Source organism: Balaenoptera acutorostrata, chromosome 7, assembly GCF_949987535.1.
Source record: "Balaenoptera acutorostrata chromosome 7, mBalAcu1.1, whole genome shotgun sequence".
Lineage (NCBI taxonomy): Eukaryota > Metazoa > Chordata > Mammalia > Artiodactyla > Balaenopteridae > Balaenoptera > Balaenoptera acutorostrata.
Genome location: NC_080070.1, coordinates 22,057,478 through 22,074,420, shown reverse-complemented (window position 1 = coordinate 22,074,420; position 16,943 = coordinate 22,057,478). Strand labels below are relative to the sequence as shown.

General features: G+C 55.3%; 1 protein-coding gene across 1 annotated transcript in view; it reads right to left on the bottom strand.

The window, feature by feature from the left end:
* Window positions 1-14,580, bottom strand: part of PODXL (podocalyxin like) — a 42,585-nt gene extending 28,005 nt beyond the window's left edge. Inside the window, exon 1 of the mRNA XM_057550582.1 lies at window positions 14,246-14,580. Coding sequence (XP_057406565.1) covers window positions 14,246-14,309 — 64 coding nt within the window. The 5' untranslated portion in view covers window positions 14,310-14,580. The remainder of the gene's footprint in view (window positions 1-14,245) is intronic.
* Between the last annotated feature and the right edge of the window lie 2,363 nt (window positions 14,581-16,943).

Genomic DNA, 16,943 nt, shown 5'->3' with positions numbered 1-16,943 from the left:
ACACACTGCCCCCCACCAGCTCTCCAGGTGGGGTCAGAGGGTAGAACCCCGCCCCACCCTGAAACAGGAAGCTTCTAAATACATTCTTTGGATTACTCATTATCATAATTCTGTTGCTGAAGGCAGAGAGGTAAGAGGAGAGCTTGGAATTCATCAACTGAGCCACCCAGAATCTCGGTCCTGCCTCTACCCGAGCCCCCTGCGGCCCCTGTCCTGGTTCCTCCCCCCACCCACAAGGACGTGCCCGTCCTGAACCAGCCTCCTGCCTCTGAGCCACCTGTCGCTGCCACTGTGCCTAATGAGAGGCGCGTGCACATGCTGACCTGAGGTTGGGGACGGGTGTGTCGCACTCCCCGTACTGGAAAGACGGACTAACCCCCTTGAAACAACACCCTCCCCGGGCCTCCTAATCCTTCCGCCTGCTGCCGACCATGTGAATCCGGATCTGTCTGAGCCGGCAGTGAGCCCAGCAGCGGCCAAGCCCCTGGCCTATGGGTGGGCGGGGTGATGCCCTGCTGACTGGACTCACCTCGCCCGCCGGGAAGGACTCCCGTGCAAAGGTCAGGGCGACAGGACAGCACCCTGGGAAGGAGGCAGAGAGCCTTTGCTCATCGTTAAGATCTGTTTCAAGGACCACCTGTGTGAGGTACAGGCAGCCTCCACAGGAAGAACGAGCTTTGGGGGTGGGAGACCTAGGTCCTGCGTGAGCCTGGGGCCTCCTGGGGCCTTGGTCTCCCTGTGAGTCAGGGGAAAGAGAAATATCTACCTTAGAACAAAATGAACATTTTTTAAAATGTGTAAGCATTGGGGGGAAATGTCAAAATACTCCAAATCTTCCGAGGGGCAGGTCTGGCCCGTGGGAAGGCGGGCTGACAACCTTGCCAACACCCTGCTGTGAGCTGGAGGCGCCAATGTCTGGGCCAAGGGCTCCGGAAAGGAGGGCAGGCGCTGTGTGTCCCGCTGCGCCTGTGTCAGGTCTGAGGCCAAGGGCACAGGTGGGTATGTGTTTCCTCTCTCTTCTCACGGTGCAGTTTTCCACCAACCACCGATCAGAAACAGTTTATTCTCATTACTCTTAAGCTTATAAGTAGCACTACTGAGGCCTGTCCCGTCGGCCAGACACTGAGCTGCCAGCTTTACCCAGGATCGCATATGGGTCTCCCACACCCTCTGGGGGGAGGTGCCCTCGTGACGCTGGGCTGGGGAGACACAGGCACAGACTGGGGGGCAGGACTTTAGTTGGGGGGGGCTGTCGGTGGAGGCGGCTGCCCCACTCCCAGCACCAACCAACCACCTGCCGGCACAGCTCCTGGCGGCCGCATCCCTCCCCCAGGCGCACCTGCCGCTGGGAAGTCCCGGGAAGCACGCACAGCTGCAGCCAACGCGGGAGAACGTCTGGCCTCCCGCTCCTCCCTTAGCAGCCAGTTCAAAAACAACCTCGGTAAATATTTTTCCGCAGGAGCACGTTGTCACTCCCACGCCACCCTGCCCCTCCCGAAGCCGTGAAAATCGCCAGATGTGTACGGGTTTCTCGGCTGCCCCTAGAAACCTCCACCAGGGACCAGTCGCCACTCCCGGCCGAAAACAAACAAGGGCCAGGAGCCAGAGGGAAGTCCCGCACAGACGGTGGGATGGTGGCTGCCGGGAGAGAGCTCTGTGAAACGCGGCCTGCGATTTTCCCAGGCGATGACCGGTTTCCGCCTGCTGGAAGCTAAGTTAAGGCCCCAAGCTCAGCTTTCCAAATTTCCAAAACATTTTTTTTTTTTCTGTCCTGGAGAGAAGTCTCCCCTTCCAGGAATAACACCTGCATCCTTCTTGCTGCAAAATAATCCACCTTAGGAGACTAAATGTGTGTGCGCTCGGGGAGGGGGAGGGGTGGGGACTGAGGCTGTCAGCCTGCGCCCTGCAGAGCAGGGAATCTGGATTTCTTTGGTGTTTGAGGACAGGGGAGCTCTGCTTGCTGGTGGGGAGTGGGGGTCTCGTCAGGGTGTTGCTTAAAAAGAACAAACAAACCTCCTAAATGAATATGGACAAACAATTGAGGGCTGGCCCCCTTGTCCCCCCTCCCGAAGGCCTGCAGGGAAAGTTAAAAGCCATGTTCCTTTTAAACAAAGCTAAGTGGTCCTCATGTTTGGTACCTCAGAGCCAGTGGAGGAAGCTCAGTTTCCTACGGGCTCCGCCCAGGGAAGTGAATCAGGAATCCCAGGGCCAGGCCCGGCCGGAGCCAGGTGTCCAAACGGCTGAAAAGTCACCCCCGAAAAGTAGTCCAGGAGGCTCCATGTCACCTGAAGTGGGCAACAGAAGGCGCGAAAACACACACACGCACACACGCAGTGATTTCACAGCTCTTCAGAAGAAACTAGGAGCAAAACGAAATGTTTCCCTCTGAGGTTCTGCAGGTCAGGACAGGTTGTCAGTGTTGCTTGGATCACACAAGATTGATTCTGAAGTCAGACCCAGGGCTCCTTCTCCTGGCTGGAGAAGGGGAGGCACCACCTCTTGTCCTCGGCCTCACATGCTCCTGTCCCTACCTTTCCCCACTCTCTTCACTGCATCTCACTACCCTCCCAGTGGGTGCAGAAGCCCAGATATCTGAGCCAAGTGTATCTGGCCACCCCTATGCTCCGAGCACTGAGGCGGAAGTGCTCAAGTGGAAGACTAGACTCTGCGTAAACCACCACGATCCTCCTGCCTTGGATTTCCCATCTGCAAAGTGGGTGCAGTGCTCTGGACCCAGGGCCACAGGATTTCAAAGATGCTGGTCCCTTACAGACTGGTCTTTGCTTTTATAGTGGTAGCATCATGCCTAAAGATGGAGCCAGAAGAGGAGCTGATGCCCACCCCTTAGGCTGGGGAAGCAGGGGTCAGAGAGAGGCAGAGAGCTACTGAGCAGCCAGAACCAGATGTGGCTCAGTACACAGCCCTCCATGACTAGTCTGGGTATGTCCCCTGTTCTAGAAGCCAGGCAGACATCACTTTCCTCTGCATCCCTGGATCATAATGTCAGAACCAGAAGGACCCTAGACATCGTGGATCCCCCTCCAACAAGGGAGAGACAGGCAAACAGATGGTCAGAGTCCCGGGCACCAGGTCACACCTCCTTTGGTATCTAGGACTCTGTGGTCCAACTCCCAGTGCGGCTCTCTGTCCTGGGGGGGTATGTGCCCATACGCTCCTGGCTCCAGCGCCTGCTTCCCCTCCTTGCCTTTAGATAGGGAGGGGGAGGCATCTGACCTGCGGTGAGATGAAGAGCAGAGAGGGGCTCACATTTTCCAGGAATTCAAGGTGTCACTGGCTGTCCACAGCAGCCAGCTGGGATGAGAACAGCTTCCCCTGCGCCCAGCCATCCCTGCTGGCTCAAAGCATCACGCTGTCAAGTCTAGGCTCCCCCCAGTCTCCCCACTCCCCTAGGCCCTCCTGGATGGATCCACAAACTTGAATCCATTCCCATTAGGCCGGCAGTTCTGGGGCCGAGATCATCAGGCAAGTCAGGCCTTTCAGACCACTGAGAAATACTAAGTAGCAGCCCCTCCCTCACAGATGAGAAAAGTGAGGCCCACGGGGAGGATGGCTGGCCCCGAGTGGATGGAGCATCTTCCCCTTGCAAACCTGTTTTCTTTTCCTCCCTGCTCTTCATTCAACACCGAACTCAGACACAGCCTCCTGGGCATGTGCTCCACGCCTGCCGCCCCCCGCCCCCATACTCATACACACACACACACAGACCCAAAGCTGAATTATCAGGAGACCCCAGGGCCAGTTATAGCTGGTGTGTAGAAACAATTGCCCGGAAGTGCCCAGGGAATCCACAGATGCAAATCTATGTGGTCAGGATCGGACTTACTATATATAGTAAGGATTTACTATATACAGGGGATTGGAGCCAGATTCCCCCCAGGCTGGGGAGCAAAGCCAAAGTGTTTCTCCACCTACTTGCAACCTCCCAGGATGCCAAGGGGGGAACAAGAGCCTGCGGACCAGCTCCCACCTGCCTCTCCCCAGAGCCAGCTGTCCATGGCACAAGCTCTCTAGTGCCCTGGCCCACTGTAGCCGCAGAGAAGTTGACACCAGGATGACCTGAGGGCGGGAAAGCAACCTTGTGTGGTGTTCTGGGGGTCTTCTGGTGAGGCGGCATATTGGGGAGTGGGCTGACAGCACAGGGCAGCTTGCAGGCAGTGTCCCCTAGAGCTGGGGTGCAGGACTATGCCTCCCTGAGCAAGGGGACCCCGGCTCATGGACCTGCCTGGGAGAAGGTAGGTGCCTTACCTACCAGTGGCAGCTTGGGAAGCACAGGCAAGCTGGTGACTCAGCAAACAAGATGCACCCCTTTTGCCACCTGGCTCCCTGAATCCCAGGAAAATGACAGCCTGAGGGTGGATGAGATCCATGTATCTCAGCGCACCCTGCTTATCTAGCGCTAAGGAGAAAGCCCCAAACACCACTGCGTCTGGTGAGCCACTGCAGGGTGCTGGCTCTGGAATCCCCTTCTCTAAGGCCTGGGGCAGGATGACAGACTCAGACTGAATTTAAAACAGACGTGCAATGCCGTCAGGATCAGGGGCTCAAAGCAGCAGGGGCGGAGGCACAACAGGAAAGAAGCCAGAAGCAACCGGCAAACCATGTTCGCTCCCATCGGAGCCGAAAGATCAACCGTCAGAAACACACACACAGCTGCAGTTCTCCTCATGACGGCTCCAACTTCCATCAGAGAAGCACTTTTATTGTTAAGCACCCAAGAGGGGCCACTAGCCTTGAATGTCACTCATTCCTGCCCACACTCAGGTACAAGCAGCTTTCCGAGTGGCCACAACCTTCCAGGCAGTTTCCTATAAAGCCCCTAAGGAAGGAGGGCCTGCTACAGCTACATCACCACATCAAGAAGATCTCGCTTAGCAACGCTGCAGATGCATCCGGTTGTATTTTTACATTGGATGTTTTTTCATCCTGGTCCAGGTCCTTCCACAGGACTGTCTGGGTTTTAGTTCTGAAAGTCACACATCCCTGACTGTCTCTCAGTCCTCGGCAAACTGGGACAGTTGGTCATTATGTTTACATCAGCAGCTCCCCAATAGATTGTTCTACCAAAAAGAGAAAAGGAAAAGGTTCCACAGTTACAGTACATCTGGGGAACGCGGGCGTGGACAAAGGTAATGAGGGCCATCTCGGACCACTGAAAATCCTAACATGTGCTGACTTTCCAAGAAGGGGAAAAAAGTAGGTAGCACTTCCCAAACTTTTTGGATCATGGTTCCCTTTTATTCATAAAACAATTTTTTATTCATTTATCATACATTTACTGAGAGCAAAGCTATTAATATCTTGAGGACTACTCGTGTTCTCTTTGGACTGTTTGGGACACAGCTCATTTCACTGAGTCGTAAAAGAAAAAGAACCCATATGGTGCTAGTCCAAATTTATCATTTGGGTAAACTGAGGCACAGGGCAATGCCCCACTGGAGTTTATGGTGAAGAAAACCAAAGGCAGCTCTGTGAGGAGTTCCTGTCTTCCTCCTACATCTCACTTCGGGAGGAAATATTCAGTTCCCTGGTCTACGTTAGACGCTGGATTGTAACCTCATGTGCCTCCTCTCCCCTCCTTCCTTCTCGGAGAAAGAAAATGTAGACGTGGCTGTGAAAAGACCAGCAGCGTGCTTCGCTGCCCGGCTTGGACGGTGTCACTGGGAATTTGGTGCAGACTCAGGGTGAGGTTGGATGAGGAGAAAGGAAGCTATTCAGAGGGGGAGACTCAGAGCCACACGCTGGACAGGGGCAGCGCAGCAGGGGTGGCCAGTGGCGCAGCGGCGGCCAGAGGGGCACTTATCCAGGTAGAAAAGAGCTGTGGACTATTCACAAAAACCAAGACATGGAAGCAACCTAAACTTCCATCAACAGTCGAATGGATAAAGGAAATGTGGTGTGTGTGTGTATGTGTGTGTGTATGTGCGTGTGTGAATATATATATATAAACACATACACACACATACACACACAATGGAATACTACTCAGCCACAAAAAAAGAATGAAATAATGCCATTTGCAGCAACATGGATGGACCTAGAGATTATCATACTAAGTCAGTCAGAAAGAGAAAGACAATCACTATATGACACCACTTATATGCGGAATCTAAAAAAATAATACATATCAACTTATTTACAAAACAGCCTCAAAGACATAGAAAACAAACTTATGGTTACCAAAGGGGAAGGGGGCAGGGAGGAGAGGATAAATTAGGAGTTTGGGATCAACAGGTACACACTACTATATATAAAATAGATAAACAACAAGGATTTACTATATATAGCACAGGAAACTATATTCAGTATTCTATAATAACCTATAATGGAAAAGACTCTGAAGCTGTACACCTGAAACTAACACAATATTGTAAATCAACTATAGTTAAATAATTTTTAAGAAAAAAAGAAGAAGAAAAAGAGAAAGAGCTGTGGGATGGGGAAACTCCATTTCCCAGTGTGATGGGCAGAACCTCAGGGGCTGCCAGGGTCAGGGTCTGGAGGTGGCTTCAGGAAAGCCTGTTTTGACTTGAAGCCCCAAAGCGAAGGGCAGTGCCCCTAGCGGGTGGGGTGAGAAGCACCTGGGTGGGAACCAGGAAGGTGTGGGCCTGGCCATCAGAGCCCCTCCTTAGCTGAGCCCACCCTAACCACCCTCATCCAGGGCTATGGTGTAGAACTAACCTCCCAGAACTAGGGCCCTCATCCCGAGTGGCCTGGCTGTGGGGCAGTGACTGAAGGGGAAAGGGCCATGGAGGAGGAAGCTCAGGCCGGCAAGGAGCAGCAGCGTGGGAGGGGGCAGTAGCAGGGTCGGTTTCATCACACCTCGTACTGGGCTAGAACTGAAGCCAATCAAAGAAATAAAACTGAAATGTGTCAGGCACACCACCTACATGCTCATAGTTAACCCTCACTGTTGAGGAAGGCATGATGCCCATTTTACAGCTGGGGAAACAGAGGCCAGGGAACAAGTCTGAAATCACAAGGGTAGTAAGTGACAAAGCCTGGACCAAAACCCAAGCTTCTAACTTTGAAGCCTGGGGCATTGTGCCAAGAGATTTCAATTTTTCTTCCCTCCTCTTTGACAGAAGAACTTTTCTCTCAAAGGAATTTTTTTGTGGAGACCTACCTGCCATACAGAACAGGTAAAAGCAGAGTGGCACAAAGTGCAGGGGATGTGAATTGCACCCCCCCCCAAAATTGGCCTACTCTTAGTTTTCCCCTCCAGGTGTGCACCCACCCCAAGCTCTCGGTGGCCCCTAAGACAGCTCACAGAACATCTCCACTGGGTTTAAAAGCCAGTGGCCTCCAGCTGCTGCTCTCACAAGTGTCCATGGACCAATCTCCTAAGAACAGTATCTCCCTCTGCCCTGTACTTGCCCTGCTGAGGTGCGAAGAGGATGATGGGGCACAGAAATTCTTCCTTCCCATCCAGAAACAAGTGGGGGACAGCAGGTTCCCCTATGCCTGCCCTGGCTGAGGCCCTGCTCATGGGAAGTCTCCTGGGCACCTGGCTCACTGGTGCAGCTCACGGCTGAGGGACCGGAAAGGGAGGGACCCCAGTTTCCCTGAGCATCACAAGGAGCTGCTCCATCAGCGCCAAAAGGCTGGAGCCACAAAAAAACAAGGGCCAAGCTGGACCTGGCTGAGCCAGAAGGTGGCAGAGCCTCAGGCCACGGGGGACAACTCCTTGTTTCACTCGTGCAGATGCAAAGTCGATCTTACTGGCAAGGTGAGAACTGAGGACAGAGAAAACCAGGGACCAGGACTACGGTAGCATGTGCCAGGGACCTATTCCAATATCCATCCTTCACTTCTTCACAACCGAACCACTCTTTTTTGGTTAGGCATATGAGTGCCTGAAATAAAGATCACTCTTCCCTAAGGAAGTACTCTTCCCTGCTTCTCTTGCAGCTATGTGTGGCCACAGGACTAAGTTCCATTCAACAAAACATAACTGGACAGGGTGTGTGTGGTTTCTGGCAGGTAACCTCAGAAGAGGAGCTGCAGCCTTCTTGTTCTTTTTTTTGCTGACAGCTGGAGCTTGAGTAGCCACCTCGGACCACAAGGCAGCTCCCCCTCATGCCTCTGTGTCCACTCCTCCACGCACGGGGCCAGCCCCCCTGCCACTTGCCTCTCTTCTGGAATCAGATTTGGAGCCTTGCAGTTGGAGAGCCCAGAACTGGCAGACAAGACTTCGGATTCTAAACCAGCTTGCTCTGCCACCTACTCGCTCATTCACTCATTCAGCAAATATTTATGGACCATCTACTGTGTGCCAGGTACTGTACTAGGTGCTGCGCTGGCTACAGCACTGACCAACCGAAGTCCCTGCCCTCGTGGAGCTTACAATCCACTCGGGAGCGAGACAAAGAAATGAGTACCCGTCAGGGGATACATGCCACGGAGAAAATGATCGGGGGAGACGGGTCCAGGGTGTGGAGGCCCAGAAAGCCTCTCTGAGAAGGTGGCATTCCAGCGGAGAGCCGCAGGAAATGAGGAGTGAGGCATGGGGACATCTGGGAGAAGAACTGCTCTTTACCGTGGCCCTTGGCGCCCAGGCCTCCGTCTCCCCCTCTCTGGAATGGTCTGTGAGATAAAGGCTGTCCACAGGTAACCTCGTGCTACCCTGGCTGGAGACACTGGCCCCAAGCAGCACGTTCAGAGCAGGTCAGCACAGAAGTCTGACCGGATGGGGGCAGAGGGACCCCCTCAGACAGAGCTCGCGAATTTCTGCTACGAAGGGGGCGTGGCTTCGTCTCACACCTAGCTTACCCTTAGTTGAAGAATTAAAAAGTGTCCCTATTTCCTTACCTTCCCACTGTCCCGGGTCAGGGAGCTGGAAGGTTAGAAGGTCAGACAGCTGATGGCTCCTGGGTCAGCCCACGCACCTCCAGGGGCCTGGCTCTGGGAGGCTCCCTGCACCCCAACCCGGAACTGCATGGCAAGCCCCGCGCAGCCGTTCCTCCGCATTCTCTTCCCCCTGGGCTGAGGCCCACAGCCTTCCGGCCGTGACAATTGGCGGACGGGGTGCCACCCTGCGCCCTGGCCCTAGGGAAGTTGGAGGTGACTGACCCGAGGGGGATAAGGCTACAAAGGAAGAGAGGGTGGTGGTGGTGGTGCGCTCAGGGAGAGGGGCGGGGCCGGCGGGAGGATGGGTGGCTGGGAGGACGATGGCCGCCGCTGGAGTGGTCCAGGGCGGGGCTCAGCGCCACATGAGGGCATGGGGTGGGGACACGTGGGGAGGAGCTGCTCCTGAACCTGCAGATGATGCTGCCTTTGTGCACTGGTCCTCCAACAAGCGGTTCGCACCAGCCCTTTGTCCAGATTCTGACTGCAGGCTGTGGACACCAGAGGCTCACAGGCAATGGCAGACAAGACACACAGTCACGACGCACGGGGCCAGCGCTGTGACATGATACTCGGGGAGCCTAACTCTTGAGTAACAAAGTGGCTCCAAGCCTCAGTTTACCCTGACGGTGGAAGGGTGGGGAGAGAATCTGGGCACACTACAGAGTTGTCACCACCATGCAACCCTTTCTTAACAGGGTTGGAGTGAGTTTCTTCGATGCCCAAGGAAGAATGAGCCTTGAGGCTTGAGTCCAGTTACTAGTACCACGGCTGCGGACACGTGCACACACATCCCCGGGAAGCCACCAACGGGAGTCCCCGAGAACCTGAGCAAGTGAACCCCCTGGTCTGCATCCCCTCATCTGAAAAACTGGGGTGGGGGGGTGTATTAGATGATTTCCAGAACACTCCCAGCTCTAAAATTCTGTGTTCTCTGATTTTCCGGGTTATTTAGAAGTGGTGTGGAAACTACCCTTTGTCAACTGAATTCTATTTTGAACGGCCAGCGGCTGCCTACTTAAATGAATCTTATGGTCAACGCTGTTGCAAATATAAAGAGGCTACTTATAGTGGATGTTTTGTGTAGATTTTCTCGAAGGCTTGCCTTAAAGAGAACACCTACACTCGTGAGGCTAGTATGGCCCGAAGAGCCACAGTCCCAGATCTGCCACCTGATCTGATCTTCTAACAGCCCCACAAAGTGCAAGGACACAAGACAAGGAGAGACCCGCACAACTGCACCGGTGTTCCTGGGAATGGGACAACACAGGACACACAACACACCCAGCCGAGGTCCCTGCCCTGCATCGTACCCCATGGGCACAGATAGGAAGTGCGCCCAGAGCTGAGGACGGAGCTCCCGGCCTCTCGGTCTGATGAAGCCTCCAGGCAGGCTCGGGCTGCTGGGCAGGGGGTGGGCAGAGGCCAGTCACTCCCATTCTCCAGTGATGCGGGAGGATGTCCGTTCCGGCCTGAGCTCGAGCTTGCACTCAGCAGACCTGCAGAGGGCCCCCGGGGTGTGAAGAAGCCGGCCCTTCCCGGGGTAGGGGTCATCTAAATCCCGACGCTCCTCCCAGCAAGTGCAGAGAGCTGTCCGAAGGGCTCCTCCCACTTCCCTTAGGAGCTGAGGGCAACGAGCTGAGCTGTCCCCACAGCAGCCGCCAGTCTGGTCCAGATTCCCAAGCCCAGAAGCCCCGACCCTCCGCAGTGCTCCTACCGGCTCTTGGCTGCTGCAGAAAGACCCCAGTGGCCAGCATCACTGCCAGGGTGTGAGCTGGCCTCGTGCCCCACTTCCGGAGAGCCTGAAGCCAGGGGCTAGGGCCAGTTCCCCCAGAGAACCGCGGTCCAGATAACATCTCCTGAGCTGCACTGGCCCTGCCCCGAGGGGCTTACCACTCAGCAGCTGGGGGGACACCCACACAGACTGTGGGACAGAACTGGGTTCCATCTAGGAAACCTGGGAAGGCTTCTCAGCAGAGAAGATACCTGAGGACGGATAGAGTTAACTCTCCAGCTCCCCGCCCCCGCCGGCCCAGGGGAATTCAAACCAGGTGGAGTCCCCTTCCTCTCTCAGCTTCCAAAGGGCAGAGATATCCAAACCGCACTCAGCAGGAGCCCCTCCCCTCCCTTTAAACCTAGATTCCTGAGGGAAAAGCAGATGCGTGGGGCTGCCTGTCCCGCTACCTCTGCGCCCTGCCTTCTCTAGGTCCAGGGCGACCCCCAGAGGACCCTCCTGGGCTCACCAAGCTCCGCTCCTCTGCCCCTCCCTGGGTGGCCACACCCTGCAGCTCTGGGCCAAGCTGCCACCTGGTGTCCCTCGGAGTCTTCGCTCATCTTTCCCAGCCCGTCCTCTCCTCCTCTTCTCAGCCTGCTTAAACCAGTCTCCTCCTGGTACCGCCCCACTACGTCTTGCTCACTCCTGCCTCAAAGCCAAGCCCAAGCAGCACCACACTAGGAACACCCACCATCCCCTAACCCCATCCCACAGAATGTTCTTTCCAGGCTCTGAAAGTTCACCTCCTCCCCAAAGCCCCCCTGCAGCTCACTGACCCCATCTGAAGAACCCCCATCACACCCCCAGCTTATGATCTGTGTCTTCGCTACACCCTGGAATTCATTCCGCCTCGGCCACCCTAGGAAGGGTCTCCTACTCCACACTGACCTTTTTATTTTAAAATCCCTGTATAACCCCACCTCACCTCGCCCAGATCGCCCCTTCCCAAATCTTACCGCTTTCTCACACGTGCCTCCCTTTCCCCCATTGTGTGGCACTTAAGCTTCAGTTTTTATTACTACCTAGCAATTAATTGACACCCACAAACATTAGCAGAATCCTGATGCTGGGGGCACCTTAAACCGATCAAGTGCTCAACACATATGGCTTACTAATCATAATAGCTAGGATTTTCTGAGCTCTGACTATGAGTTGTGCACAATGGCAAACTCATTAATATGTTATCTCTCATTTTCAGAGCAGCCTGCAAGGTGGAGATTTGTTGTCATTTTTTACAGACTCAGAGAGGTTCACTATCTGGTCTACAGTCATGCAGGTCTGTCTGATCCAAAGTTTGAGTGTTTTCCACCACCTCAAGCTGCCTTTCCCTTGCCTAGGATTCATCCATCAAATGACTCGATCAGACCCATAGAAGACAGAGTACTCAGTCAGCCTGTCCTTTCGAGCAAAAGCCCAGAAATGTTATAACAGTGAAACTAGAGGTCCCTCTGCCCTTTCTATCTTACAGATAAGGAAACAGGTTCAGAGGTGCGACTTGCCATATGGTTTCACCAAATATATATCAAACCAAAAAGCACTGAAAAGGGGTCTAATGAGCTGTTGGCCCTGGTTTGAACGCTGCTGACGCTGTAGGCTGTGTGATCCACCTATATGAGAAAGTAAGCTCCCAGGGCCCCGTCGGGGGTAATTCCTTTGTTCCACTATAAACCTTGCTTAGAACTAAATCACAGGATTCCAGCAGTTTGGGGGTTCGTCATCCCAGATGACTGCAACCTACAGAAGGGCAGAGATGGAGCAGTCCTTACTGAGTCCCTATAGCAAAGTGTGAAATCTACCATAGCCACTAAACACCGAGCCTGTGCCCTTCAGCCTTTTCTGGCCACAATATATGCAAATAATTATAACAGTAATACTCCCTTGCCGGTTTACACTCTTCAAAGCACTTCCCTTTATCACGGCATATTGTAATAGCATTTTAGAAACTGGGCACCTGGGCTCAGGTGACTTGCTGGTGGGGGCAGAAGCAGGGTTATGGTTCCTTTTTTCTTTACTGTATTTGTTTACTACATACCAAGCTCCTACCATGCGCCATGCCCCATGCTAGTCTTGAGGAGGGATTTTGGAAGAGACGGGGTTTGGGGGCAGTACGCAGATGCCAGGGAAGACAGTCCCAGCCTTGAAGCCAGCAGGGAGATGGGCTTGGAGCTTTTCCCGTGGGTGGCTCCGGAGTCTCTCCTCTTAGGACAGAACAGCAGGACTCCTGTCCCACAACCTCCACCCTCTCCTCCAAGCTCAGCCTTTTGAATCTCAGAAGCACTGGGAACTATAGCGCATCCCTCCTGACACAGCCCACCTCCCTTCTGGATGGTGCTCAGAGCCCAAATTGAAGTCTGCCCTCCTGGGAGCAGGGCTGAGGAGAGCGGCCACAATCCAGCATCTTCTCAGCCCTGCAGGTTGTGCAAATCCGCGGTGGCTGCCATCCTCAGAGCTGTCCCGACCGTTCCTCACACTGCGACCCCTCCTCCAGGGGTGCACACCCTTCACCCACTGGCTGTGCCCATCCCTTTCAGACCAGGCTGTGAAGTAACAGGGCCACCCACCGGAGGATGCCCAAACCTACTCACTCTCTGAGCGCCAGCCCCTTCCCATCAGCAAAGTTCCCTGTGACGCAGAGAAGAGACTGTACTGCCATCCCACCCCATCCTTCCCCTAAGACTTCAGTCCCAAACAGCAGCACCTACCAGGAGCAGGGTCCCTTCCCTGTCTGGGCTGTCACCACAGTCCTCCTGACCCTAGAGTGGAAACATCACTCTTTCTCCCTGCAGACACCTGCTCAGGTGGGCAAGAAAGAAATGCATCTCTCTCCTGGGGCTGAGACTCCAGCTGTTCCTAGGCGCTTTGGGACGCTACCTGTCCCCCCAGATTTTCACCTTTAAAAGAAATATGGGAGATGTTTCTAAGGCACAACCCAAGCCTGTTTCATGAGAGAAGTTCTTGCTTCTACAAAGGGGCTGGAAGGGAATCTCACCTTCCTGGCCAGGCACTGAGAAGGGAGCTGTTCCTTTGGTGACATGGAGGCAGAGCCCCCACTCAGGTGAGTCTGGGATTGTGGATGACCCCCCTTACTCCCTCGCCCTCTCCACCCGCTCCAGCACAGGCTCGGGTGAGCTAAGCCGGCACACAATGCTTGTTAAAACCTCTCTGCGAACACGAAACACATAGCCACGAGGGCTGTTACTGGAGGCTTGTCACCTGCTTCGGGGACAAACACGGAGAAAAAGAGCGATCAGACCCTGGGGGTCCAGAGGAAGCGTGGAGCCTCGTGGTGCCCTAATTCCCCGCTCTAGGACCGCAAACCCAATCAGCGCCCGCGCGCCCCTGTTTGCCCCAACACAATCCACGGCCACTCCACCCCAGTGGAGCCCCGGACGACCCACGCTCGGAGCCCGGCACCTGCGGCGTTCTCGGGGTGGGAAGGAACTTGGATGGTGCAAGGTCAGGGCTCCGCGTGCGGCCCCAGCCAGTGGTGCGCGTAGGGGCTGCTCCCGGTCCCGCCACGAGGAGTGGCGGGTTTCCCAGCGGCGGGCCCGGCCGGGGGCGCATGGGCACGACGCGGGTCCCGGCGGAGCCCGAGCCACCACTCACCATCCTGGGAGAGCGACAGCGGCAGCAGCAGCAGAAACGCCGAGAGCACCAGCGCGGAGCGCATCGTGTCCTGGCCTCAGACCCGGAGCAGGTGGCTGCGGGCTTGGCGGAGGGTCCGGGTGGCCGGGCGGCAGGAGCGTGGGCGCCTCTCGGGGAGGCCTGGCGGTGGCTCGGACGGCCGGGCGCTGACCCGAGACTCCCGAGTCGCGCTCCGCAGGCCCCTCCTCGTGGCCGCTGCGGCAGAGCCGGGCCGAGGCGCGGAGCCAGGCGGCAGAGGAGCGGCGGGCGGCTGCGTCGCGGGCGGCGTCTGCGCGGCTGCGGCCCTGCCGGCGGCTGCTGCGACTCCGGTCCCGTCTGCGCCGGCCCCCGCCCCCTCCCCTCCCCCAGGACCGCGCGGGCGGGGCGGCGGGGCCGGGCGGGGCGGTGCTGGGCGGAGAACAATGAGCAGAGGAGGAAACTCCGCCCTGGCGCGCGGCGGGCGGGGGAGCGCGGCGGGCGGCGGGCTCCGGGCTCCCGGCGGGCGGCCCCCGCGCGGGCGGGGGTGTGAGCGTGAGCGCCGGGAGGAGGGGTAGCCGGGGGGCTCCCGGCGCCGGACTGCCCCCTGCCCGCGGGGCCGCCCGCCCGGGAGCGCAGGTGTAGCCCGCGGTGCTTCTGAGGGGGTCTGGCGGGACCCCCCTCACTGCCGGGGTCCTCTTCGCCCAGATCCGGAGCTAGGAGGCCCCCAGGGCTGTGTGTTCGCTAAGGAGCATTCCAGGCCTCCCAGCTGCAGCGCGTTTTGCTGCAAAGCCTGAGAAGCACGTCTCCCACTTGCCAGGTGCAACTCACCTGCGGGCGGGCCTTCTGAGCAGGTCTGCGCCGTAGGGTCTGCACCCGGCAATCTGGACTAATTAGTGGCTTAACCTCTCTGAACCGACCTCACCTGTGAATGGAGGTGGTAGTTAACAAAAAAAAGACAAGACAAATTTTTGAGGGATTAATATGTGCCACTTTGTGTTCTAAGTGCTTTGCATATATTAATTCATTTACTCTCCGCAACAGCCATGTTTTCGGCTTCATTTTGCAGGCAGGGAACTGACTGAAAAGGAGGTTTAAAAAACTTGCTAGAGATCACATAACTGGTAACTGTCAGGCCTGCTTCTGAAAGTATCAAGTTTGGAGACACTTGGCGCAGTGCCTGGCGTGTAGTAATTGCTCAGTAAGTATTAGCTGTTGTTCTGACTCTCGCTCTATCAAGAACAGCAATAAAGATTTAGGGCTTCGGGATCAAAACCGACTTGAGCTCAGAACCTAGCTGTGCTCATCTATTGTAAAACTCTGGGCAAGTGACTCCATGTACCTCAGCTCTTTCCGTCTGTACAATAGGGATAACAACACCTACCTCAGAGGGTTGCTATGAGACTTAACTAAGATAAAATGCAGGACGAGCGCTTAGCACAGGACCAGGAACATAGAAAGTGTCCGGGAATGAAGTGGCCGGCGCTCCCAGTACTGGAAGGAGAAATTTGCCGACCTGAGATGGGGGTGGGAATTGAATTCCGTAAACCGAGGAAACCCGGTGAAAGAACAAAGAAGTACCCCTCTGTTTTTCGTTTTGTTTTGTTTTTCAAAAGCTGCTGGGAGGATGCAGATCCTGGAACCCCCTGCGGAGGAGGCGCACGGGTGGCGCCGGGGAAAGGGAAGCAGACCCAGAGGGGGGAGGGGGGATTAACTCTTGGGCGGGGGGCGCCAGGTTTGGCTCACGTGACTCCTGCGTTGATAATTTGGAGTCTTTCTGCCAGATGGGTCGAGGGGTGGGAGAAAGAAGGGGTGTCCCCAGGACTCAGCTCCGTGTCAGAGGCCGTGGACTCCTTGAGCCCCTTAAGTGGGCTACACGCTGGCGCTGCCGGAAAGGCACAGCATCTTTGGAGCAGCGAAGGAAGCGCTGGTGCCCTGGCTGGGGTTCCGCGGCGGCAGGCTCAGGCTTCGGAATGGCTGACTTGCCTGTTTTCATCAGGAAGTTTCTGCAGGATCATTCTGGCCCCGTTTTGCGTGCCGCATATGGGAAAGACAGTGTGTTCCCTATAAATACTGTGGGATGTGTGTGTGTGTGAGACTATCTTTTATATTTTTTGGTACTGTTCTAAATATCCGTGCCAACAAGAGGGCTTGTTTCTCTTTCTGAAACCAAGCAATACGCTTTAAAAATTGGGATTTAAAAGTTTTTGTATTGTGTGCTCTCTGATTTAAAGTATTTTGCACTCAATCAACTGCTCCAAAAATCTAGAAATGATCGTGTTAACTTTGCAAAGGGAGAGTGTATACTTCAAATTCACATGATTTGGGGTTGGTCCCATTACCAGATTGTGCAAAATTAAAATGAGGGCAGACATCCAAGCGTAGGAAAGGGGCAGCTCTTTGTAGCTGAAGACTTAGCAGAATCAGAGATGCCCTGGACCCTCCCCCGTAGCCAGCAGCACCCCATCATCCTCCCACCTGCTGCAGATGGAGCTTTCAGGAATGAGGCTGGCCAGGCTGAGAGATCACCTGTGGTCAGTGAGCAGAACTGCCCCAGGTACCTGGCCTGTGCCCTGGACCCCCTTTAACACAGCACTCCCACTAGCTAGTTCACTGGCCCAGAACACCTGAGTTTATAGTCAAAACTCATAGCACTTTGTAGATGCTAGTCCATAATCCTTCTGAGATTTATTACACTTTGTTT